Source organism: Pseudophryne corroboree, chromosome 5 (assembly GCF_028390025.1).
Source record: "Pseudophryne corroboree isolate aPseCor3 chromosome 5, aPseCor3.hap2, whole genome shotgun sequence".
NCBI lineage: Eukaryota > Metazoa > Chordata > Amphibia > Anura > Myobatrachidae > Pseudophryne > Pseudophryne corroboree.
Window position 1 is genome coordinate 839,277,737 of NC_086448.1, and position 27,839 is coordinate 839,305,575.

The 27,839-nt window shown below is 47.4% G+C and overlaps 1 protein-coding gene across 4 annotated transcripts in view; it reads right to left on the reverse strand.

Moving 5' to 3' along the window:
• KIF9 (kinesin family member 9) overlaps positions 1-27,839 on the reverse strand; it is a 167,308-nt gene that overhangs the window by 119,457 nt on the left and 20,012 nt on the right. For 3 of the 4 annotated variants that reach the window (XM_063924610.1, XM_063924611.1, XM_063924613.1), the window contains exons 6-7: positions 26,130-26,213; positions 7,084-7,176 (exon numbers count right to left, since the gene is read on the reverse strand). In XM_063924610.1, the coding sequence (XP_063780680.1) occupies positions 7,084-7,176; positions 26,130-26,213 (177 nt within the window). The remainder of the gene's footprint in view (positions 1-7,083; positions 7,177-26,129; positions 26,214-27,839) is intronic. The other variant, XM_063924612.1, reaches the window with a different exon arrangement.

The following is a 27,839-nucleotide window of genomic DNA, read 5'->3' on the forward strand; positions in this document are numbered from 1 at the left end:
CCAACTAGTCACTCCTGGCTGGGGTTCCCTGGGGGAGTGGGGGACCCCTTAAATCAAGGGGTTACCCCCGCAAGCACCCAAGGGGAAGGGGTGAAGCCTGAGGCTGTCCCCCCCCCATCCCTGGGCGGTGGATGGGGGGCTGATAGCCTTTCAAAGGGTAAAAAAAAGAATAATAGGGGTCATTCCGAGTTAATCGCTAGCTGCCGTTGTTCGCTGCGTAGCGATCAGTGAAAAAAATGGCTAATCTGTGCATGCGTATGCACCGCAATGCGCACGCTTGTCGTACGGGTACAAAGTCTGGTTCTAGCGACGATTCCAAATGCACAGCCGATCGCAAGGAGATTGACATGAAGTGGGCGTTTCTGGGTGGCAACTGACCATTTTCAGGGAGTGTTTGGTAAAACGCAGGCGTGGCAGAAAAAACGCAGGCGTGGCTGGGCGTTCGCTGGGCGGGTATGTGACGTCAAAAGCCGTCCCTCCATCGTTAGAATCAACGCACATGAAGAGTAACTACAGGGCTGGTCTTGTTTTGCACAAAAAGATTTTGCAGGCGCTCTGCTGCACAGGCGTTCGCACTTCTGCAAAGTGAAAATACACTTCCCAGTGGGCGGCGACAATGCATTTGCACGGCTGCTAAAAGTAGCTAGCGAGCGATCAACTCGGAATGACCCCCATTGTCTTTTGTTGTGCAACTACAAGTCCCAGCAAGCCTCCCCTGCTTGTTGGTACTTGGAGAACCACAAGTACCAGCATGCGGGGAAATAACAGGCCCGCTGGTACCTGTAGCTCTACAGCAAAAGAAATACCCAAATAAAAACAATACACACACCATTACAGTAAAACTTTAATAAACATACAAGCACACTTACACACTCACACATACTTACCTACATCCCACGCCGGCCAATCACGTTCCCTTGTCCAGTAGAATCCAATAGGGGTACCTGTGGAAAAAAACCCAGCTCGGTTCTCTTTGTTCCAGTAGTAATCCACGGTTTAAAAAAAAAGCAAAAATCCCGGTCCAAACAAACTAAAGGGTTTCCATGTTTACACATGGCACCCCATTCCCCGAACGCCGGGACCCCCCCGTGACTCCTGTCACTAGAGGTCCCAGTAGCCAATTAGGGAGCATCACGTCAGAGCGCTCTCCTGATCGTCTCTGCGCTCCTGGCCTGCAAACAGGCGGAGCGCACCGGCTAGAATGAAGCTTAGCGCACCTCCATTCTTGCCTATGATGGGAATTTTGCGGTCTGCGGTTTATTGGGGTCACCCACAAGAGTGACCCCAATTAACCTCGCGGTTAGCCACATTCCGCAAAATTCCCATCATAGGCTAGAATGGAGGACCGCGATCCTCCACTCTAGCTGGTGCGCTCCGTCTGATTGACAGGGGTAATGCCACGGCTGCTGGGACCTATATAAAAGTGGCCCCCGGCTGTGGCAATATCTCTCTGGCTAGTGGAGCCCTGTACTGGTTTTAAAAATACAGGGACCCCTACATCTTTTGTCCTCCATATTTTTGGAACCAGGAACGGACAAACAGCCCGATGGTTATCTAAATACGGGAAAAACCCTATGCAAATTCTTTTGGGATTTTTACCTATTTCTATAAAGTACACAATGAAGCCCTGCAAGGATCTCACTGATCCGGCCAGACTTCACTGTGTAAAGTCCGGCAGTGTTTTACTGATAGCTCCTGTAAAACACTGCCGGAAATACAAAACACGGTAGTTTAGTAAATTACCGTGTTTTGTTTCAAAAAGTTGCATTCGTACACTGGCGATGTCAGCCGTAGATTGATCTCGGCAAAAATACGAATCTTGGTAAATATACCCCATAGAATGTGCCATTGCTCCAATCCACCATGGACCACACATTATTACACGGCGGGAGAGAGATAAAGTAGCAGCAAATCAGCTCCTGACTGCCATGTTACAGGATGTGTTTGAAAAAATAAGATTTTAAACCTACCGGTAAATCTTTTTCTCCTAGTCCGTAGAGGATGCTGGGGACTCCGTAAGGACCATGGGGGGGTATAGACGGGCTCCACAGAAGACATGGGCACTACAAAGAACTTTTAGTATGGGTGTGCACTGGCTCCTCCCTCTATGCCCCTCCTCCAGACCTCAGTTAGAGAACTGTGCCCAGAGGAGATGGACAATGTGAGGAAAGGATTTTGTTAATCTAAGGGCAAGATTCATACCAGCCCACACCATCCACACCATATAACCTGGAATATACGCAACCAGTTAAAAGTATGAACAAAAAACAGTATCAGTCAAAGGCCGATTCCAACTGTAACATAACCCTTTTGTACGCAACAACTATATACAAGTCTTGCAGATTTAGTCCGCACTGGGACGGGCGCCCAGCATCCTCTACGGACTAGGAGAAAAAGATTTACCGGTAGGTTTAAAATCTTATTTTCTCTTACGTCCTAGAGGATGCTGGGGACTCCGTAAGGACCATGGGGTTTATACCAAAGCTCCAGACCGGGCGGGAGAGTGCGGATGACTCTGCAGCACAGACTGAGCAAACGCGAGGTTCTCATCAGCCAGGATATCAAACTTGTAGAACTTTGCAAAAGTGTTTGAACCCGACCAAGTAGCTGCTCGGCAAAGCTGTAATGCCGAGACGCCTCGGGCAGCCGCCCAAGAAGAGCCCACCTTCCTAGTGGAATGGGCCTCTACCGAATTCGGTAACGGCAATCCAGCCGCAGAATGAACCTGCCGAATCGAGTTACAGATCCAGCGAGCAATAGTCTGCTTAGAAGCAGGCGCGCCAACCTTGTTGGCTGATTACAGGATAAACAGAACCTCTGTTTTCCTAACCCTAGCCGTCCTGGCTACATATATTTTTAAGGCCCTGACTACATCCAGGGACTAGCCACTAACATGACCACTTTCCAAGTGAGAAATTTCAAGTCAACTGTTTGAAAAGGCTCAAACCAGTGCGATTTAAGGAACTGTAACACTACGTTAAGGTCCCATGGTGCCACCGCGGGCACAAAAGGAGGCTGGATGTATAGCACTCCCTTTACAAAAGTTTGGACTTCCGAGAGAGAAGCCGATTCCCTCTGGAAGAATATAGACAGGGCTGAAATCTTTATCTTAATGGAGCCTAACTTTAGGCCCATATCCACTCCTATCTGTAGAAAGTGGAGAAAACTGCCCCAAGTGGAAACCTTCCGTAGGAGCATTCTTTGCTTCACACCAAGATACAAACTTTCTCCAGACATGGTGATAATGTTTCAACGTCACTTCCTTCTTAGCCTTTATCAGAGTATGAACGACTTCTTCCGGAAAACCCTTCTCCGCTAGGATTCAGTGTTCAACCGCCATGCCGTCAAACGTAACCGCGGTAAGTCTCGTAACACGCAGGGCCCCTGCTGCAACAGGTCCTCTCTGAGAGGAAGAGGCCACGGATCTTCTGTGGGCATCCCCTGAAGATCTGAATACCAGGCCCTTCGAGGCCAATCTGGAACAATGAGTATTGTCAGTACTCTTTTTCGTCTAATGATTCCCAATATTTTTGAGATGAAAGGAAGGAGGAGGAAACACAGAGACCGACTGAAACACCCATGGTGTCACCAGGGCATCCACCGCCACTGCCTGAAGGTCCCTTGACCTGGCGCAATACCTCCAAAGTTTCTTGTTGAGGCGTGATGCCATCATGTCTATTTGAGGAAGCTCCCAACGACTTGTTATCTCTGCAAAAACTTCTTGAAGAAGTCCCCACTCTCCTGGATGGAGATTGTGTCTGCTGAGGAAGACTGCTTCCCAGTTGTCCACTCCCGGAATGAATATTGCTGACAGAGCGCTTACGTGATTTTCTGCCCACCGCAGAATCCTGGTGGCTTCCGCCACTGCCTCTCTGTTCTTTGTACCGCCCTGGTGGTTTACAAGAGCCACAACTGTGACGTCTGATTGAATCAAAACCGGTAGGTGGCGAAGTAGATACTCCACATGTCGTAGGCCGTTGTAACCGGCCCTTAATTCCAGTATGTATGTGTGTAGGCAAGCCTCCTGGCTTGACCACCGTCCCTGAAAATTCCTTCCTTGTGTGACTTCTCCCCAACCTCGGAGGCTCGTGTCCGTGGTCACCAGGACCCAGTCCTGAATGCCAAACCTGCAACCTTCTAGAAGATGAGCACACTGCAGTCGCCCCAGGAGAGACACCCTGGCCCTGGGGGACAGGGTCTTCTGATGTATTGGAAGGTGAGACCCGGACCACTTGTCCGGAAGGTGCCACTGAAAAGTCCTCGCCTGAAACCTGCAGAAGGGGATGGCCTCATAGGTCGCCACCATTTTCTGCAGTACTCGAGTGCATTGATGGACTGACACTCTTTTTTTTTTTTTTTTTTTAACAGGTCTCTGACCATTTTCTGGAGTTCCTGGGCTTTTTCCATTGGGAGAAAAACCCTCTTCTGTTCTGTGTCCAGAATCATGCCTAAAAAAGACAGCCAAGTTGTTGAAACCAACGGTGACTTTGGTAGAATTAGAATCCAGCCATGTTGCTGTAGCACTCTCAGGGAGAACGACACGCTTTTCTGCAACTGTTCCTTTGATCTCACTTTTATCAGGAGATCGTCCAAGTACGGGATAATTGTGACTCCTTGCCTGCACTTCCGTCATTACCTTGGTAAAAACACTTGGGGCCGTGGAAAGCCCAAACGGCAACATCTGAAATTGGAAATGACAGTCCTGTACAGCGAATCTCAGTCACGCTTGATGAGGAGGATAAATGGGGACATCAAGATATGCATCCTTTATGTCTAGTGACACCATAAAATCCCCCCCTTCCAGGCTGTAGATCACTGCCCTGATCGATTCCATTTTAAACTTGAACCCTTTTAAGTACCGGTTCAGGGATTTTAAGTTGAGAATGGGTCTGACCGAGCCATCCGGTTTCGGTTGCCCCAAATAGGGTTGAATATTACCCTTTTCCTTGCTGCATTAAGGGAACCCTGATAAACAATTGCTGTAGACACAGCTTTCGAATTGCAGCCCACACTATCTCCCTCTCTGGGGGATACTTTGGTAAAGCCGATTTGAAGAATCGGCGGGGATGCATGTCTTTGAATTCCAGCTTGTAACCATGGGACGCAATTTCCATCACCCAAGGACCCACATCCGACTGAACCCAGACGTGGCTGAAGAGTCTAAGACGTGCCCCCACCGGAGCGGACTCCCTCAGTGGAGCCCCAGCGTCATGCGGTGGATTTAGTAGAAGCCGGGGAGGACTTCTGTTCCTGGGAACTGGCCTTAGCAGGCATTCTTTTTCCCTCTACCCTAACCTCTGGTGAGGAAGGAAGGGAACATTTTTGAGACCCTGAAGGGCCCTGTGACACAGTCACCTCCTTGGACTCTGCTTTGTCCAATCTCTTATGTAATGGATTTTACATTTGCATTTAAAACATTCCACATGTCCAATCAATCAGGTGTCGGCGTTGCCGACGGAGCCACCACAATCATCCGCTCCACCTCCTCCTTAGATGAGCCTTCCGCTTCAGACATGCCGACACACACATACCGAACACAACCCCACACACACAGGGATATTTTTATGGAGACAGATCCCCAATAAGGCCCTTCAGAGAGACAGAGAGAGAGTATGCCAGCACACACCCAGCGCCACTGACACCGGAAATAGACTTCCCAGATAAAACAGCGCTTTATATAAATATATATATATATATATATATATATATATATATATATATAATCACATTCACTGCTGCTAATAAGTGACCCCCCTTCCCCTCTTTTTTGCCCTGTATCTTCAGCAGGGGAGAGTTTGGGGAGCCAGCTCCATGCTGTGAAGAAAATGGCGCATTCCGTGCTGAGGGACCAAGCTCCGCCCCCTCATCGGCGGGCTTCGGTCCCGCTCATTTTACAATACTGGCGGGGGTTATGATATATATTGCCTCTGTAGCCTATATATGTATGTCTGCAAGCCATAGAGGTTTATTGCTGCCCAGGGCGCCCCCCCTGCGCCCTGCACCCATCAGTGCCTCCTGTGTTGTGTGTGGGAGCAACGGCGCGCAGCGTTACCGCTGCGCGCTTACCTCAGTGAAGATCTGAAGTCTTCTGCCGCCTTGAAGTCTTCTTTTCTTCTTATACTCACCCGGCTTCTATCTTCCGGCTCTGCGAGGAGGACGGCGGCGCGGCTCTGGGACGAACTGCGGGGTGAGACCTGCGTTCCGATCCCTCTGGAGCTAATGGTGTCCAGTAGCCTAAGAAGCAGAGCCTATCACTTAAGTAGGTCTGCTTCTCTCTCCTCAGTCCCACGATGCAGGGAGTCTGTTGCCAGCAGTGCTCCCTGAAAATAAAAAACCTAACAAAATTATTTTTCAGAGAAACTCAGGATCTAACTGAGGTCTGGAGGAGGGGCATAGAGGGAGGAGCCAGTGCACACCCATACCTAAAGTTCTTTATAGTGCCCATGTCTCCTGCGGAGCCCGTCTATACTCCCAATGGTCCTTACGGAGTCCCCAGCATCCTCTAGGACGTAAGAGAAATTACAGTTAGGAGCTGAATGGCCACAGAGAGTTGTATAATGGTGGATGGGCAATGTCCCTCACACGTACAAATTGGAGGGTGTAAGTGATCTGCATGTGGGTGAGTGACGGCGACGGGACACCTGATGCTGTATGTGCCGACACTGAAGCTTCTAAAACAAAGAATTGGTGATGTTGCCCAGAGCAACCAACCAGATGCTTTCTATTATTTCTCTATTGCCTTTTAGAAAATGAAAGACAACATGTGATTGGTTGCTCTGGGCAACATCACCAATTCTCTGTTTTAGAAGCTTTAGTAAATGTACCCCTAAATCACGCGGTGTCATCGCTTGTGTGAATCACTGTCTCACTATTCCGCACAGTAACGCACTACAGATCACCCTGCGTAACAGTAACACACATAGCGCAATCACACATCAACTCTCCTAGTCTGGTTGCCGTGGGTTACTGCAGATACGCACCATGTAAGTAGAGACTGGGAATTGTCACTGATTTATGAACTAGTATTTGGAGAGGCCACGTTGAGAATATAACACTCAGGATGGGAACACTCGTTGTACTTACCCCAGTTTTGCCCAGTCTCTCCGAGCCAGCCAGATCCACCAGGTTAATTTTTGACACTGTGTATTTTGCATTGGACAAAATTCTAGAATGAGACTGAAGAAGGAGCACATATCATATAATGTGCAATAGTGGGAGACTCAGGGAATGGAGGAGGAACGTCTGACACAGGGGAGACTCAGGGAATGGAGAAGGAACGTCTGACACAGGGGAGACCCAGGAAATGGAGAAGGAACGTCTGACACAGGGGAGACTCAGGGAATGGAGGAGGAACGTCTGACACAGGGGAGACTCAGGGAATGGAGAAGGAACGTCTGACACAGGGGAGACTCAGGGAATGGAGAAGGAACGTCTGACACAGGGGAGACCCAGGAAATGGAGAAGGAACGTCTGACACAGGGGAGACTCAGGGAATGTAGGAGGAACGTCTGACACAGGGGAGACTCAGGGAATGGAGGAGGAACGTCTGACACAGGGGAGACTCAGGGAATGTAGGAGGAACGTCTGACACAGGGGAGATTCAGGGAATGTAGGAGGAACGTCTGACACAGGGGAGACTCAGGGAATGGATAAGGAACGTCTGACACAGGGGAGACTCAGGGAATGGATGAGGAATGTCTGACACAGGGGAGACTCAGGGAATGGAGGAGGAACGTCTGACACAGGGGAGACTCAGGGAATGGAGGAGGAACGTCTGACACAGGGGAGACTCAAGGAATGGAGGAGGAATGTCTGACACAGGGGAGACTCAGGGAATGGAGGAGGAACGTCTGACACAGGGGAGACTCAGGGAATGGAGGAGGAACGTCTGACACAGGGGAGACTCAGGGAATGGAGGAGGAACGTCTGACACAGGGGAGACTCAGGGAATGGAGGAGGAACGTCTGACACAGGGGAGACTCAGGGAATGGAGGAGGAACGTCTGACACAGGGGAGACTCAGGGAATGGAGGAGGAACGTCTGACACAGGGGAGACTCAGGGAATGGAGGAGGAACGTCTGACACAGGGGAGACTCAGGGAATGGAGAAGGAACGTCTGACACAGGGGACTCAGGGAATGGAGGAGGAACGTCTGACACAGGGGAGACTCAGGTAATGGAGGAGGAACGTCTGACACAGGGGAGACTCAGGGAATGGAGGAGGAACGTCTGACACAGGGGAGACTCAGGGAATGGAGGAGGAACGTCTGACACAGGGGAGACTCAGGGAATGGAGGAGGAACGTCTGACACAGGGGAGACTCAGGTAATGGAGGAGGAACGTCTGACACAGGGGAGACTCAGGGAATGGAGGAGGAACGTCTGACACAGGGGACTCAGGGAATGTAGGAGGAACGTCTGACATAACGGAGATTCAGGGAATGTAGGAGGAACGTCTGACACAGGGGAGACTCAGGGAATGGAGGAGGAACGTCTGACATAACGGAGACTCAGGGAATGGAGGAGGAATGTCTGACACAGGGGAGACTCAGGGAATGGAGGAGGAACGTCTGACACAAAGGAGACTCAGGTAATGGAGGAGGAACATCTGACACAGGAGAGACTCAGGAAATGGAGGAGGAACTTCTGACACAGGGGAGACTCAGGGAATGTAGGAGGAACGTCTGACACAGGGGAGACTCAGGAAATGGAGGAGGAACGTCTGACACAAAGGAGACTCAGGTAATGGAGGAGGAACGTCTGACACAGGAGAGACTCAGGAAATGGAGGAGGAACGTCTGACACAGGGGAGACTCAGGGAATGGAGAAGGAACATCTGACACAGGGGAGACTCAGGAAATGGAGGAGGAACGTCTGACATAACGGAGACTCAGGGAATGGAGGAGGAACGTCTGACACAGGAGAGACTCAGGAAATGGAGGAGGAACGTCTGACACAGGGGACTCAGGGAATGTAGGAGGAACGTCTGACATAACGGAGACTCAGGGAATGTAGGAGGAACGTCTGACACAGGGGAGACTCAGGGAATGGAGGAGGAACGTCTGACATAACGGAGACTCAGGGAATGGAGGAGGAACATCTGACACAGGGGAGACTCAGGGAATGTAGGAGGAACGTCTGACACAAAGGAGACTCAGGTAATGGAGGAGGAACGTCTGACACAGGAGAGACTCAGGAAATGGAGGAGGAACTTCTGACACAGGGGAGACTCAGGGAATGTAGGAGGAACGTCTGACACAGGGGAGACTCAGGGAATGGAGAAGGAACATCTGACACAGGGGAGACTCAGGAAATGGAGGAGGAACGTCTGACATAAAGGAGACTCAGGAAATGGAGAAGGAACGTCTGACACAGGGGAGAGTACGGAAATGGAGAAGGAACGTCTGACACAGGGGAGACTCAGGGAATGGAGGAGGAACGTCTGACACAGGGGAGACTCAGGGAATGGAGGAGGAACGTCTGACACAGTGGAGACTCAGGGAATGGAGGAGGAATGTCTGACACAGTGGAGACTCAGGGAATGTAGGAGGAACGTCTGACACAGGGGAGACTCAGGGAATGTAGGAGGAACGTCTGACACAGGGGAGACTCAGGGAATGGAGAAGGAACGTCTGACACAGGGGAGACTCAGGGAATGGAGGAGGAACGTCTGACACAGGGGAGACTCAGAGAATGGAAGAGGAACGTCTGACACAGGGGAGACTCAGGGAATGGAGAAGGAACGTCTGACACAGGGGAGACTCAGGGAATGTAAGAGGAACATCTGACACAGGGGAGACTCAGGGAATGGAGGAGGAACGTCTGACACAGGGAAGACTCAGGGAATGGAGAAGGAACGTCTGACACAGGGGAGACTCAGGGAATGGAGCAGGAACGTCTGACACAGGGGAGACTCAGGTAATGGAGGAGGAACGTCTGACACAGGGGAGACTCAGAGAATGGAGGAGGAACGTCTGACACAGGGGAGACTCAGGGAACGGAGGAGGAACGTCTGACACAGGGGAGACTCAGGGAACGGAGAAGGAACGTCTGACACAGGGGAGACTCAGGGAATGTAAGAGGAACGTCTGACATAATGGGAGACTCAGGGAATGGAGGAGGAACGTCTGACACAGGGGAGACTCAGGGAATGGAGGAGGAACATCTGACACAGGGGAGACTCAGGGAATGGAGGAGGAACATCTGACACAGGGGAGACTCAGGGAATGGAGGAGGAACGTCTGACACAGGGAAGACTCAGGGAATGGAGAAGGAACGTCTGACACAGGGGAGACTCAGGGAATTGTCAAAGTCAGAAAAATATCACGCTGCACACTGCCATACATGCACCTCATGCGTGTGCCCGCTGCACGTGCATGAGCCCTCCCGTGCGTGCGTATACTCGTGGTCGCGTGCACTCGCGGACGCGCGGTATGCGCATTTACGGTAGAGTTTGTGTTCGTCTAGCGGGCGACTCAATCGTAACATATTTTATTCATATAATGTATTTTGTAGATTATGGTCCCTTTGATAGAATCTGAAAGTTTAGTTAATGTAGTATGTTCGGGGACAAAGAGATCCCTCTTTGTTTGATACGAAGGGTCAGACAGGGGTTACACAGTGGTGTTTAGTATCCATCGGAAGAGAATATAATTAGCAATATTTCGGTGTTGGTTTGAAGCGGATTAATCGCTCGTGCGTATAGTTATGGACATAAGAAGTTTGTGGACATTTACTATATTTGCACTTTATTACCCATGCGGCGGGAAACCCAGTTTCCCACCCACCTGAGCAGTTAGGAATAGTCACAGCCCACCTGTATGAACCAACCTATGACCTTTTGTTATAATGCGAAGACGAATTCCTGTGTCCAATGAACAATAAGAATGTAGGAACCATTGTACTGTATTGTGTGTAGTGTATAAAAGGACAAGCCGATCTGGGCCAGCTCTCTACTCTCTTCAACGGTTCTCATTGCTGATAATCGGGAGCTGGATATCCAGAAAGGCGCTTGCGATTGTTTCCCCTGGTGCGTAAGTTCTCTGCAACCATATTGTCTCTAATTTTAATGTTATAAGCCATTCTCTCTCTCCTTCCCCCTTAAATGTAATTGTATCTGTATTGTATTTTATGTGTAGTGATTCGGTTAGGTATTTTATGTTATCTTGGTAGTGTATAACTTGTACTGTATTATTCTTTTGCAATTGAACGTTCATTCATTTCCTTAAAAGGCGTTAGACCCTTAGACCGGTATTTGAGTGTTTATTATATTGCTAAGGGGTTCTCAGAGCGTCACATACGCTCATACAGCTTTTAAACTAACAAGGTTACACTGTGTTGCATTTACACCTTATCACTGCACAAGGGTTTACAGTATAAGTACATTGTTTATGATATAGTTATAAAGGTTTAACACTGTGAGCGTCAGCGCCGCTTGTGATCTCCTCATGGTCCCGAGCGTCCGCTACGCTGATAGAGTATCATTACGTTAGTCGGCAGCCTATAACGTGCTTGCCTGTACGCTCTAAGCCGTGAGCGAACGTGCCGCTCGTGCGTCTCGTCCACGGCTAAGCGTTCGTTACGCTACATGCGTACTCTTACGGTATTCCATACGCCAATTACGTACTGTGTTCTTTAACCTTTTAGAGTGTTTTATACAAGGTATATTATAGGCATTGTCAATTGGGGACTCGCCCGCTCTTCACATATCTGCACTAGGTAATTCCAGCAGACATTATCGGTCAGCAAAAGGCGGGAGGTAATATTCCTCGTAGTGCTGACCAGATAAGCGTCTGCTTCGCTTAGTAAGGAGTGCTGAAGGAATCCGGAACCAAAAGGTAGGAACAGTACGTTATTGTCTTTTAAAACCTGTTTAGTTTCTGTTTTGCGAACGTAAGCAATAAGCATACACATCTGTATTTCTTGTTTAGTATTGTTTTCGTGCCTCATTCTCCTGATTGCCACATACTAGTGATAAACGTGTTGAGACATTTGTTGTTATTAATAGTTAAAAGTAATATTTAAGGGAATAATTGTAAAAGGCACGCACACAATCTCGCCTAGAATACAAGGGAGATTTGAGTGGTGGTCAGTGAATGATTACTGTTAAAGATCATTCACATTGATAAACGTGTAGTGTGTAACTGTGGACGTACTTGGTCTGTGTACACGTGTCCTTACAAGGGCAGGGCGTACGCAGCAAGGGTCGACGCACGGAGCGTGTATTACGCAACGGAGCGTACGGATACGCCCACATGATACAAACCGCACGATAGTATTGTTTAGTAAGCGATAAGGAAATAACGCGAAAATAACACAAATCTATCTCAAATCCAAAAGTTTAAAAGTTAAAAGAAAAAGACTTTCTCTGTTGCAATTCTTCTGGGTTAGGCTAATACCGAATGAAAGGATTTCTGCGCAGAAATAAAAAATTAAAGTGTACATGTGGTAAGAGTGTGTATATATAAGATTTCTCTTTTATTACGGAAGTGGGAACCATAGGCCAGTAGAAAGAGATACACCAGCGAGAGTGATATCGTGGGGTGGCTTGGGAGGCGTCCCTTGTTAGACTCGACACATTAATGAGCAGTAGAGTCTGCTGTACATAATAGACCAGGAGGTCACAGACCAGGAGGTCACAGACCAGGAGGTCACAGAACAAGAGGTTCAGGTACAGCAGACTAGAAGTAGAGAGCACAACCGAAGAGGGGTTGGTGCGAGACCCATATAGGCCAAAGAAGCTCATCGCTGAAGGAATTTGCAGCAGAAATTTTCAATTCCACTGATCGTTGCGCACATAAGATTAGTTGCTTGTGTGCAGATACGATTGTACCGCATGTGATTGTGTGCATTAGCGTGTCTTGAATTCAGAAGAACGCTACTTGCACATTGTTAACGTGATTTGTGTAATTTTTTTATTTTAAGGGAAGTAGCCTGATCACTCGGGGACATTCCAACAACCGATACTTGCTGGGGACTGGAAGGTCCAACACGCCCAAGTAAATAAAGGTTCATAGGGGCCCTAGGTTGGGTACGGAACCTCTGGGAACTTTGGTCGCCGTATTGGCCAGCGTGGGCGGAGTTAAGTGGGCGGACCTCGAGGCAAAACCCCCACCGCAGCCTTACCCCGGACATTTTGGTTTTCTGTGAGGGTTGCCGGAGACCCTGATTGGAAGTCAGAGGTAGTGAAAGCAACGCCTGCAGAGATGGGGGCCACTTGTTCAGGTAAGGGGCGATCAACCCAGGTTCAGGTTGATTTGAAACCGATCAATCAGGTCGGCAAGGTAATGTGTGAGAAATCAGACCAAGATGGTCATCACACAGAAATATTATGCAATGAATGGGAAAGGATGACTGTGCATGACGGGAAAAAGTTTTCCCTGGTAGGTACTTTTAACCCAGAAGTATTACAGAATTTAAGGAGAAGAGTGTGCCTGATTAAATCTTCAAAAAGGCGTAGTAGACATTATGATTATTTAAAATTGTGGCAACAGGAAAGTGAAATGCAAAGAAATTTAACTTACATATCTGACTCTCATCTTGGGAAGAGAGACATGGCAATGGAGAAGATTATGGTTGCAGAGAATGGCGCAATGGTGAACGATAAAAATGCACTTAGCAACTGTATTATAGATGATAAGACTAATTGTAATAAACGTAATGATGATAATTGTAATACTATTAAATGTACAACTATTAACCCATGCAAGTTGCACCCCATGTTAAACTTCCCTCAGGACTACAAGCAAGAAAGTGAGCCCAGCACGATGTCGGCACCTTTTCCAGAAGCCATTCTACAAGACATCCAGGTGGACGCGACCAAATCGGTAAAGGCAGTAATCAAACCCCCTAACGGAGGGTCAGGTGAGGTCGTGTCCACAGGTACGTACGGTGTTATATATCACGCACAAACAAATGTACCTCATATTGTAGAACCAACACAAGGTGATGTAACTGAATTTAGTCCTGTCAGGGTGATCACAGTCCCCAATGGGAAGACTGACGCTCAGGGAATCATTCCCGCCAGGGACAGTGCAATGCGCCGTCCCTGGTCCCGGATGGAATTGAGAGCAATTATGTCTGAATTCCCTGATCCTAGGAAAGATCTAGTTGCATGTCAGAGGTTTATTAAAGAACTAGGAAACTCAACAGAACCCACCAACAAAGATTGGCGGACAGTGCTGAGGGCATGTTTGCCCTCCAGTGTTGACCCTGCAAAATTTATTGCTGATTGTAAATTAAACACAGAGGTACCTCGTACGGAGGAAAACAATCAGGAATGTATTAAGCAGATCAACCAGCAGTTAGGAGTATATTTCCCAGCCATTGCCAAGTGGAACAAAATCCTCTCCATAAGACAGGGAGAAAGGGAAAGTACTTCTGACTACTTCAATCGAGCACTGCAAGTAATGGCAAGAGACACTGGGATCACAGACATCAAAACAAATGCACAGCATAAAGAAGTAGCGGTTAAGTTATTAATGAATGGTTTAAAGGAGGTGTTGAGAACAAGGGTACAGACCACCAACCCAAACTGGAGAAATATCTTGGTGGCTGCACTAAGAAAGTCCGCTGTTGGGCATGAGCAAAACATCAGCAAGCACAGGGAAACAAAGAAGCCCCAGATCCCTGTGGGTAAGCCAAAGGTGAAAAGGTGTTACAACTGCTTAAGGGAAGGTCATGTTGCACGAGATTGTAGATCAAGAAGTATACAAAAGTCATATCAACCCCCTAGACAACAACATAACCATGGTATCCAAGAAATCAGGGAAGTACAGGGAAAGCGGTTGATGGTGATGAGCATCCAAGCGTTTGAGGAGGCATCAAATCGACCGAAACCCCAGGCCACTGGCACATGGAGGAAGCCAAGGGTTTGTTATCTTTGTAAAAGAGAAGGGCATTATGCCAGCAACTGCAACAGCCCACATAAAGTCAGACCCCCTAGACATGAATATGAGCAAAGTTATGACACACCAAATTATAATCAGGGATCACATAGGAAGAATTTTGGGCCACACCCATGATATGTAGTCAGGAAAAGGTGATCATTAGGACTGATGGTAAGCCTGAGGTAACGGTTAATAAATTGGGAGGTCATTCCCTGAAGACACAGGAATGACCGGGTAAAATTTGTAATGTATCTGTGAAATGTTTTCTTTTTCCCCATCTCTGACGGTCATCAGCAGGACTCAAACATTGCATAGCTACTTGGTCTTTGCAGAAGTCTACCAAACCCCAGCATGACCTACCCGCATCAATGTATCCTGGCCAGATACAAAGGGTGGAGTATGGAGGTGCTGGTGGGGGGGACTGAGCAAGGATACCATTGGACATGTAGATATGACAGCCTGATGATGAACGGCAGATCTAACAATGTTTTAAAATGTTTGAAAAATGTTTTTTCCTGTTGTTGTTTATTGTTGGTTTATGTAATATATATGTATATGAATTGTTCTCTCTTTTGTTTTTTTTTGTTTTCTCTCTTCTCACTCATGTTTTCATGTTTTAAAGATGGTATGTCACACATTAGTTGGACAAATAGTAATGCAAGATTTATTCTCCTTACAGAAAGAGCGCTGAGCTAGAAGAAATATTGTATCACCAGAATGTTTAGAAGACTGAGAGACAGCACCTTTGAGATGACAGCAGAACAAGAAGAACAACAAGACTAGAGAACTAATTATCGTAACAAGTTTCTCTCCCCCTCAAACTGTTTTTTGTACCCCCATTACAAATTTCTCCTTTTCTCCTCCTGTAAGATGGACTTGCCCCAAGAGACTGTGATATGGATTTTCCTGTTGACCATGATGTTGACCAGAGCAGTCTGTTTCGGTGAGAGTACCAGTGAGGTCGAGAAAGGATCCAGAAGGATTTCTGATGACTAAGACGGAGGTGTAAATTTCCAATAGCAACACAATCACCGAGCAAAGGCGAGTACCGGAAAACGATCTAGCAGCCATGTTATTTGTAAACATTGTGAAGGATTGTTAGCTGAAGAGAAATGTATCTGTAGACTCTGTGATAACTTAGTTGAGGATGGGTGCATCAAGAAATGTCAGTCCAGTTTTAACATTAACATGGACCGGCATCCATTGAGTGACTATCATTCCTTAGTGGGTAAAGTGTTAAATCAGACAGATTGTTGGGTATGCTCTCAAGTACCTCAAGGCCATAGCAAATCAGGATTAGTACCATTCCCTTTAACTATAGAGGAGGTACTTGAGCTAAGTGGTGGGAGGCCGGTGGACAGGAGGTTTAATATCTCCAGTCCTCCTAGTTTGAAGCTCCACCAATATCATGTGGATAGATCCCTAGTATGTTTTAACATTTCCAATCCCCGAAAGCCGGGAAATTGGGAAGTGTCATGGATTAACCAAACCATGACCTTTTCATACAGAGCCGATAGAATGCCTACAGATACAGAACTTATACGCCACATAGCCGGTAGTGGGAAATATTTCCGATATAGGTATACCCTAAGAAGTAGGACCATGAGAGTTGGAGAAGTATCACCAGGATACTGTGCAGATATCGAACAAACTGATACGTATACTAAACAGATGGGAGAATTAGGGTTAGGAGATTTCATATGGAAAAATAAGAATTTACTCACCGGTAATTCTATTTCTCGTAGTCCGTAGTGGATGCTGGGAACTCCGTAAGGACCATGGGGAATAGCGGGCTCCGAAGGAGGCTGGGCACTCTAGAAAGATTCATGACTACCTGGTGTGCACTGGCTCCTCCCACTATGACCCTCCTCCAAGCCTCAGTTAGGACACCGTGCCCGGACGAGCAGACATAATAAGGAAGGATTTAGAATCCCGGGTAAGACTCTTACCAGCCACACCAATCACACCGTACAACTCGTGATACTATATCCAGTTTGACAGTATGAAAACAACTGAGCCTCTCAACAGATGGCTCAACAATAACCCTTTAGTTAACAATAACTATTTACAAGTATTGCAGACAATCCGCACTTGGGATGGGCGCCCAGCATCCACTACGGACTACGAGAAATAGAATTACCGGTAAGTAAATTCTTATTTTCTCTAACGTCCTAGTGGATGCTGGGAACTCCGTAAGGACCATGGGGATTATACCAAAGCTCCCAAACGGGCGGGAGAGTGCAGATGACTCTGTAGCACCGAATGAGAGAACTTCAGGTCCTCCTCAGCCAGGGTATCAAATTTGTAGAATTTTGCAAATGTGTTTGCCCCTGACCAAGTAGCTGCTCGGCAAAGTTGTAAAGCCGAGACCCCTCGGGCAGCCGCCCAAGATGAGCCCACCTTCCTTGTGGAATGGGCATTTACAGATTTTGGCTGTGTTATGCCTGCCACAGAATGTGCAAGCTGAATTGTACTACAAATCCAGCGAGTAATAGACTGCTTAGAAGCAGGAGCACCCAGTTTGTTGGGTGCATACAGGATAAACAGCGAGTCAGATTTTCTGACTCCAGCCGTCCTGGAAACATATATTTTCAGGGCCCTGACAACGTCTAGCAACTTGGAGTCCTCCAATTCACTAGTAGCCGCCGGCACCACAATAGGCTGGTTCAGGTGAAACGCTGACACCACCTTAGGGAGAAATTGGGGACGAGTCCTCAACTCTGCCCTATCCATATGGAAAATCAGATAAGGGCTTTTACATGATAAAGCCGCCAATTCTGACACTCGCCTGGCTGAAGCCAAGGCTAATAACATGACCACTTTCCACGTGAGATATTTCAGATCCACGGTTTTTAGTGGCTCAAACCAATGTGATTTTAAGAAACTCAACATCACGTTGAGATCCCAAGGTGCCACCGGAGGCACAAACGGGGGCTGAATATGCAGCACTCCTTTTACAAAAGTCTGAACTTCAGGTACTGAAGCTAGTTCTTTTTGAAAGAAAATCGACAGAGCCGAGATCTGTACTTTAATGGAGCCTAGTTTTAAGCCCATATCCACTCCTGCTTGCAGGAAATGCAGAAATCGACCTAGTTGAAATTCCTCTGTTGGGGCCTTTTTGGCCTCGCACCATGCAACATATTTTCGCCATATGCGGTGATAATGCGTTGCCATAACATCTTTCCTGGCCTTAATAAGCGTAGGAATGACTTCTTCCGGAATACCCTTTTCCTTTAGGATCCGGTGTTCAACCGCCATGCCGTCAAACGCAGCCGCGGTAAGTCTTGGAACAGACAGGGCCCCTGCTGTATCAGGTCCAGTCTGAGCGGTAGAGGCCACGGGTCCTCTGAGAGCATCTCTTGAAGTTCCGGGTACCACGCTCGTCTTGGCCAATCCGGAACCACGAGAATTGTGTTTACTCCTCGCTTTCTTATTATTCTCAATACCTTTGGAATGAGAGGCAGAGGAGGGAACACATAAACCGACTGGTACACCCACGGTGTTACTAGAGCATCCACAGCTATCGCCTGAGGGTCCCTTGACCTGGCGCAATATCTTTTTAACTTTTTGTTGAGACGGGACGCCATCATGTCCACCTGTGGTTTTTCCCAACGGTTTACCAGCATCTGGAAGACTTCTGGGTGAAGTCCCCACTCCCCCGGGAGGAGGTCGTGTCTGCTGAGGAAGTCTGCTTCCCAGTTGTCCACTCCCGGAATGAACACTGCTGACAGTGCTAGTACATGATTCTCCGCCCATCGGAGAATTTTTGTGGCTTCTGCCATCGCCATCCTGCTTCTTGTGCCGCCCTGTCGATTTACATGGGCGACTGCCGTGATGTTGTCTGACTGGATCAGCACCGGCTGGTGTAGGAGCAGGGCTTTTGCTCGACTTAGGGCATTGTAGATGGCCCTTAGTTCCAGAATATTTATGTGAAGGGAAGTCTCCTGACTCGACCATAGTCCTTGGAAGTTTCTTCCCTGTATGACTGCCCCCCAGCCTCGAAGGCTGGCATCCGTGGTCACCAGGACCCAGTCCTGTATTCCGAACCTGCGGCCCTCTAGAAGATGGGCACTCTGCAGCCACCACAGTAGAGACACCCTGGTTCTTGGAGACAGGGTTATTAAGCGATGCATCTGAAGATGCGATCCGGACCACTGGTCCAACAGGTCCCACTGAAAGATTCTGGCATGGAACCTGCCGAAGGGAATTGCTTCGTAAGAAGCTACCATCTTTCCCAGGACCCGTGTGCAGCAATGCACTGATACCTGTTTTGGTTTCAGGAGGTCTCTGACTAGAGATGACAACTCCCTGGCTTTCTCCTCCGGGAGAAACACTTTCTTCTGGACTGTATCCAGAATCATACCCAGGAACAGTAGCCGTGTCGTCGGAACCAGCTGTGACTTTGGGATATTCAGAATCCAGCCGTGCTGGTGCAGCACCTCCTGAGATAGTGCTACTCCCACCAACAACTGTTCCTTGGACCTCGCTTTTATTAGGAGATCGTCCAAGTACGGGATAATTAAAACTCCCTTTCTTCGAAGGAGTATCATCATTTCCGCCATATCCTTGGTAAATACCCTCGGTGCCGTGGACAGTCCAAACGGCAGCGTCTGGAATTGGTAATGGCAATCCTGTACCACAAATCTGAGGTACTCCTGGTGAGGATGGTAAATGGGGACATGCAAGTAAGCATCCTTGATGTCCAGGGATACCATGTAATCCCCCTCGTCCAGGCTTGCAATAACCGCCCTGAGCGATTCCATCTTGAACTTGAATTTCTTTATGTAAGTGTTTAAGGATTTCAAATTTAGAATGGGTCTCACCGAACCGTCCGGTTTCGGTACCACAAATAGTGTGGAATAGTAACCCCGGCCTTGTTGAAGTAGGGGTACCTTGATTATCACCTGCTGGGAATACAGCTTGTGAATTGCCGCTAGCACCGCCTCCCTGTCTGAGGGAGCAATCGGCAAGGCAGATTTTAGGAACTGGTGGGGTGGGGACGCCTCGAATTCCAGCTTGTACCCCTGAGATACTATTTGCAGGATCCAGGGATCCACCTGTGAGCGAACCCACTGATCGCTGACATTTTTGAGGCGACCCCCCACCGTACCTGGCTCCGCCTGTGGAGCCCCACCGTCATGCGGCGGACTTGGAAGAAGAAGCGGGGGGAGGACTTTTGCTCCTGGGAACCTGCTGTTTGTTGCAGCCTTTTTCCCCTACCTCTGCCTCTGGACAGAAAGGATTCGCCTTTTCCACGCCTGTTTTTCTGGGTCCGAAAGGACTGAACCTGATAAAACGGCGCCTTCTTAGGCTGTGAGGGGACATGGGGTAAAAATGCTGACTTCCCAGACGTTGCTGTGGAAACTAGGTCCGAGAGACCATCCCCAAATAATTCCTCACCCTTATATGGTAACACTTCCATGTGCTTTTTTGAATCTGCATCTCCTGTCCACTGGCGAGTCCATAAGCCTCTCCTAGCAGAAATGGACAATGCACTTACTTTAGATGCCAGTCGGCAGATTTCCCTCTGTGCATCTCTCATATATAAGACTGAGTCTTTGATATGGTCTATGGTTAGCAGGATCGTGTCTCTGTCTAATGTGTCAATATTTTCTGACAGTTTATCTGACCACGCAGCGGCAGCACTGCACATCCAAGCTGACGCAATAGCTGGCCTAAGTATAATGCCTGTGTGTGTATATACAGACTTCAGGATCGCCTCCTGCTTTCTATCAGCAGGTTCCTTGAGGGCGGCCGTATCCGGAGACGGTAGTGCCACCTTTTTAGACAAACGTGTGAGCGCTTTATCCACCCTAGGAGGTGTTTCCCAACGTGACCTATCCTCTGGCGGGAAAGGGAACGCCATTAGTACCTTCTTAGGAATTACCAATTTTTTATCAGGGAAAGCCCACGCTTCTTCACACACTTCATTTAATTCATCTGATGGGGGAAAAACTACGGGTAGTTTTTTCTCCCCAAACATAATACCCTTTTTAGTGGTACCTGTATTTATATCAGAAATGTGTAACACCTCTTTCATTGCCTCAATCATGCAGTGAATGGCCTTAGTGGGCATCAGGTTAGACTCATCGTCGTCGACACTGGTGTCAGTATCAGTGTCGACATCTGGGTCTGCTTGAGGTAGCGGGCGTTTTAGAGCCCCTGACGACCCATGCGACGCCTGGGCAGGCACGAGCTGAGAAGTCGGCTGTCCCACATTTGGCATGTCGTCGTTTTTTTTATATAAGGAGTCTATACGTGCACTCATTACTTTCCATAAGCCCATCCACTCAGGTGTCTGTCCCGCAGGGGGTGACATCCCTTCTAAAGGCATCTGCTCCGCCTCCACATCATTATCCTCATCAAACATGTCGACACAGCCGTACCGACACACCGCACACACACAAGGAATGCTCCGAATGAGGACAGGACCCACAAAAGCCCTTTGGGGGGACAGAGTGAGAGTATGCCAGCACACACCAGAGCGCTATATAATGCAGGGACTAACTGAGTTATGTCCCCTATAGCTGCTTTTTATATTATATATATATATATATATATAGCGCCTAAATTTAGTGCCCCCCCTCTCTGTTTTTACCCTGTTCTGTTGTAGACTGCAGGGGAGAGCCAGGAAGCTTCCTTCCAGCGGATCTGTGAAGGAGAAATGGCGCCAGTGTGTCTGAGGGAGATAGCTCCGCCCCTTTTCCGCGGCCTATTCTCCCGCTTTTTTCTGGATTCTGGCAGGGGTATTTTCCACATATATAGCCTCTGGGACTATATATTGTGGAATTTTTGCCAGCCAAGGTGTTATTATTGCTTCTCAGGGCGCCCCCCCCCAGCGCCCTGCACCCTCAGTGACCGGAGTATGAAGTGTGTATGAGGAGCAATGGCGCACAGCTGCAGTGCTGTGCGCTACCTTGGTGAAGACTGATGTCTTCTGCCGCCGTTTTTCCGGACCTCTTCTTGCTTCTGGCTCTGTAAGGGGGACGGCGGCGCGGCTCCGGGACCGAACACCAAGGACTGGGCCTGCGGTCGATCCCTCTGGAGCTAATGGTGTCCAGTAGCCTAAGAAGCCCAATCCGGCTGCAAGCAGGCGAGTTCGCTTCTTCTCCCCTTAGTCCCTCGCTGCAGTGAGCCTGTTGCCAGCAGGTCTCACTGAAAATAAAAAACCTAAACTATACTTTCTTTCTAAGGGCTCAGGAGAGCCCCTAGTGTGCATCCAACCTCGGCCGGGCACGAAATCTAACTGAGGCTTGGAGGAGGGTCATAGTGGGAGGAGCCAGTGCACACCAGGTAGTCATGAATCTTTCTAGAGTGCCCAGCCTCCTTCGGAGCCCGCTATTCCCCATGGTCCTTACGGAGTTCCCAGCATCCACTAGGACGTTAGAGAAATGTGTAATATGGTAATGTCCTACTCCGTCCCATATGTTCTCCCCGATGATGCATACTTCATATGCGGGAGGAAGGCGTATAAGTGGCTTGCCCCAAACTCAGAAGGGTTATGTTATATTGGAAAAGTATTGCCTGAGGTAATGACCGTATCCCACACTAAAATGAAGGATATTCACCGCAGTGCCCAAGCTCCTTATACTCACACTCATTACGAACACATCGTTAAACGGCACCTAATAGAAAGAACAGAGCATCCGGCCTCTGACCTGATCCATGAATCCACCGGGATTCAATTCCTAATCGCGTTAGATATCACTCGTACCGCCAGAGGAGTGATAAATTATAAATATATATCTGCGCTTGCAAATTTATTAGACAATATCACTGAAATGTATGATGACACATTCAGGTATACCGGAAGGAAGCTCCAAGCTTATAAAACAGAACTGGTTCAGCATAGGATGATTCTCAATTATCTCACAGCTGTGACAGGCGGGTATTGTGTTACCCTAGCGACTCAGTATGGAATAAAGTGCTGCACATATATTACAAACAGCACCGAGGACCTGGCCGAGGTCATAGACAAAAAGATGGATGACATTTTGCAATTAAAATGGGAGTTCCGAAGGAAACACAATCTCACCCTTGCCGCTGTGGGTAATGAGCTGACCAGTTGGGTGTCATGGTTGAACCCACGAAATTGGTTCTCTGGTTTAGGAGAATGGACTCAAGGAATTATCATGGATGTAGGGAAATTTCTTTTGTGTATTCTGGGTGTCATCACATTGGTCGGTCTGATATTTAGATGCGTTCGGGTTTTAACAAAGTGTAAACGTAGCGCCCGAGTGATGAGTTTAAGAAGTGAAGATACTGTAATAACAACGACTGATTTGGTTTATGACCCAACGATAGAGACAATGTTGTGATGAAAATGTGATTCCACGGTCCGTTTCTTTCACCCGTTTCTCCTTTGTTTTTCTCCAAGGTACAAAGACATCCGCTTGGAAGAAGAATTTGACAACCTTTTACACAGACAACTGATGGACTATGCCATAGACCCCCCATATCCCTAGTACTTTAAATTTTACGCTAGCCCAACACTTTTTTGTAAGTCTATGGACATTGAAAAAGCTTTTTGCACACCGTTTATAGCAAAAGCATCGGGAGACTACAGTCAACATGTACATCGAGACAAGACAAGACACAAGACAAGACCTCAATCGGCAAATGTATATTAAACTCACATAGTTTATAACTGCATTTACCATAATTGTTCTTTATCTTCATCTCTACAACCTTCAGGTAATAACACACATAGTCGATAGGGAATATAGGCACAGATATCAGCACTCACATATCCCCCTATTCATGTATCATCAACTAAAATGTGCTCCCCCATTTTGTCGCAACCAAAAGCCGAAAAGAGCTCGGTAAAGTTTGACAGCCCATCCACAGACCCGTACCACGGGATAAGAAGGAATTCAAATGTATACTTCGCAATACCTCGAAGCTTGATTTAAAACATGTACGGCACGATGATACATGACCCCCCAAACATGGATTCATACACACATGCTTCTGCTATCTCACTAGGTCATACCCTTTTCCTACCTTCTCCTCTCCTCCCCTACCCAATCATAGAAATGTATTATACATGACATATATTTTTCTCTTTTTGAACTGTTTTAGGAAGTGGCAGTTATCGGAGACTGCCAAAGGGTGGACTGTCAAAGTCAGAAAAATATCACGCTGCACACTGCCATACATGCACCTCATGCGTGTGCCCGCTGCACGTGCATGAGCCCTCCCGTGCGTGCGTATACTCGCGGTCGCGTGCACTCGCGGACGCGCGGTATGCACATTTACGGTAGAGTTTGTGTTCGTCTAGCGGGCGACTCAATCGTAACATATTTTATTCATATAATGTATTTTGTAGATTATGGTCCCTTTGATAGAATCTGAAAGTTTAGTTAATGTAGTATGTTCGGGGACAAAGAGATCCCTCTTTGTTTGATACGAAGGGTCAGACAGGGGTTACACAGTGGTGTTTAGTATCCATCGGAAGAGAATATAATTAGCAATATTCCGGTGTTGGTTTGAAGCGGATTAATCGCTCGTGCGTATAGTTATGGACATAAGAAGTTTATGGACATTTACTATATTTGCACTTTATTACCCATGCGGCGGGAAACCCAGTTTCCCACCCACCTGAGCAGTTAGGAATAGTCACAGCCCACCTGTATGAACCAACCTATGACCTTTTGTTATAATGCGAAGACGAATTCCTGTGTCCAATGAACAATAAGAATGTAGGGACCATTGTACTGTATTGTGTGTAGTGTATAAAAGGACAAGCCGATCTGGGCCAGCTCTCTACTCTCTTCAACGGTTCTCATTGCTGATAATCGGGAGCTGGATATCCAGAAAGGCGCTTGCGATTGTTTCCCCTGGTGCGTAAGTTCTCTGCAACCATATTGTCTCTTATTTTAATGTTATAAGCCATTCTCTCTCTCCTTCCCCCTTAAATGTAATTGTATCTGTATTGTATTTTATGTGTAGTGATTCGGTTAGGTATTTTATGTTATCTTGGTAGTGTATAACTTGTATTGTATTATTCTTTTGCAATTGAACGTTCATTCATTTCCTTAAAAGGCGTTAGACCCTTAGACCGGTATTTGAGTGTTTATTATATTGCTAAGGGGTTCTCAGAGCGTCACATACGCTCATACAGCTTTTAAACTAACAAGGTTACACTGTGTTGCATTTACACCTTATCACTGCACAAGGGTTTACAGTATAAGTACATTGTTTATGATATAGTTATAAAGGTTTAACACTGTGAGCGTCAGCGCCGCTTGTGATCTCCTCGTGGTCCCGAGCGTCCGCTACGCTGATAGCGTATCATTACGTTAGTCGGCAGCCTATAGCGTGCTTGCCTGTACGCTCTAAACCGTGAGCGAACGTGCCGCTCGTGCGTCTCGTCCACGGCTAAGCGTTCGTTACGCTACATGCGTACTCTTACGGTATTCCATACGCCAATTGCGTACTGTGTTCTTTAACCTTTTAGAGTGTTTTATACAAGGTATATTATAGGCATTGTCAGAATGGAGCAGGAACGTCTGACACAGGGGAGACTCAGGGAATGGAGGAGTAACGTCTGACACGGGGAGACTCAGGGAATGGAGGAGGAACGTCTGACACGGGGAGACTCAGGGAATGGAGGAGGAAAGTGTACGTCTGACACAGGGGAGACTTAGGGAATGGAGGAGGAACGTCTGACACAAGGGAGACTCAGGAAATGGAGGAGGAACGTCTGACACAGGGGAGACTCAGGGAATGGAGGAGGAACGTCTGACACGGGGAGACTCAGGGAATGGAGGAGGAACGTCTGACACGGGGAGACTCAGGGAATGGAGGAGGAACGTCTGACACGGGGAGACTCAGGGAATGGAGGAGGAACGTCTGACACGGGGAGACTCAGGGAATGGAGGAGGAACGTGTACGTCTGACACAAGGGAGACTCAGGGAATGTAGAAGGAACGTCTGACACAGGGGAGACTCAAGGAATGTAGGAGTCAGACGGCAGAGAAGAGACACATTATTAATACTTAGTGCCCATCCAACTGGAAACGGAGCCTATCCCACATCCCAGCTGTGACCTGAAGAGCTTACAATCTAAAAGTCTAAAATGCAGTGTTGGGGGTAGTAGAAATACAGAGATAGTGAGAAAAAGAAAGACAAGGGGTAAGAAGGTTACAGGGAGCGGCGATTCCATACTATAGAGTATCTGAGCTGCAGGAAGTCTAGTGAGTGATGGAGAGCAAATTCTGGGTAATGGATCAAGCACTCACCTCCAAATGGATGGTAAAGATACAGTGGGACCTGGACGAAGTTTTATTCAAGATGTGCGATCCTATGATACGGTTGGTTTCCCCCTACAGGACATATTACAGAAGGACATGTCACAAACTACATACACACACAATTCTAAGCCGTCTACTTTACACCACACATTCAGCACCTCTCTCAAACCTGCCGTTTTAATCTCAAAAATATCTACAGGATCAGACCCTTCTCACCCAGGACGCACTAATATCCTCATCCACTCACTGGTCATCTCCCGACTGGACTACTGTAATCTCCTCCAATCTGGCCTCCCTGACAATTACCTCTATCCACTCCAATCTATCCTCAATGCTGATGCCCGGCTCATCTTCCTCACCAAACGTACTACGTCCACCTCTGCTCTCCTACAAGCCCTTCGCTGGCTCCTCTTCCCCTTCAGAATCCAACTGAAGCTCCTCACACTCACTTACAAAGCCCTCACCCACTCCTCTCCCATCTACATCTCTGATCTTATCTCCCTTTACACTCCCACCAGTCCTCTTCACTCTGCTAATGCACGCCGGCTCTCCTGCCTATGGATTACTTCCTCCCACTCCTACCTCCAAGATTTCTCATGTGCTGCTCCCTTTCTCTGGAATTCTCTAACTCTCCCACTCAGACTCTCCACATCTCTACAAAACTTCTATCAGGCCCTCAAGACCCACTTCTTCACCAAACCCAGCCTAATCTCATCTTATTCCTCCAGTGTCGGAGGCATAAAGGGCCCAATGCAGTGCTAGGGGCCCATGTTTAGAGGTGTGGCCAGTCTCCTGAAGGGGTGTGGCCAGCCGCTGCATTGGTTTGCCTAACCATGAGAGCGTGTCTGGTCTGGACCCCTTACTATATACAAATGTATATAGTAAATATTGCTAATGCATGCATGATGATGTACCAGAGTAATACACCATAGTCCTGTGCAGTATAATGTAACATATGTATAATGTATGAAGCACTGTAGAGAAAACACCATAGTCCTGTGCAGTATAATGTAACATATGTATAATGTATAATGCACTGTAGAGAATACACAATAGTCCTGTGCAGTATAATGTAACATATGTATAATGTATAATGCACTGTAGAGAATACACCATAGTCCTGTGCAGTATAATGTAACATATGTATAATGTATGAAGCACTGTAGAGAAAACACCATAGTCCTGTGCAGTATAATGTAACATATGTATAATGTATAATGCACTGTAGAGAATACACCATAGTCCTGTGCAGTATAATGTAACATATCTATAATGTATAATGCACTGTAGAGAATACACCATAGTCCTGTGCAGTATAATGTAACATATGTATAATGCACTGTAGAGAATACACAATAGTCCTGTGCAGTATAATGTAACATAAGCATAATGTATAATGCACTGTAGAGAATACACCATAGTCCTGTGCAGTATAATGTAACATATGTATAATGTATAATGCACTGTAGAGAATACACCATGGTCCTGTGCAGTATAATGTAACATATGTATAATGCACTGTAGAGAATACACCATAGTCCTGTGCAGTATAATGTAACATATGTATAATGTATAATGCACTGTAGAGAATACACCATAGTCCTGTGCAGTGTAATGTAACATATGTATAATGCACTGTAGAGAATACACCATAGTCCTGTGCAGAATAATGTAACATATGTATAATGTATAATGCAC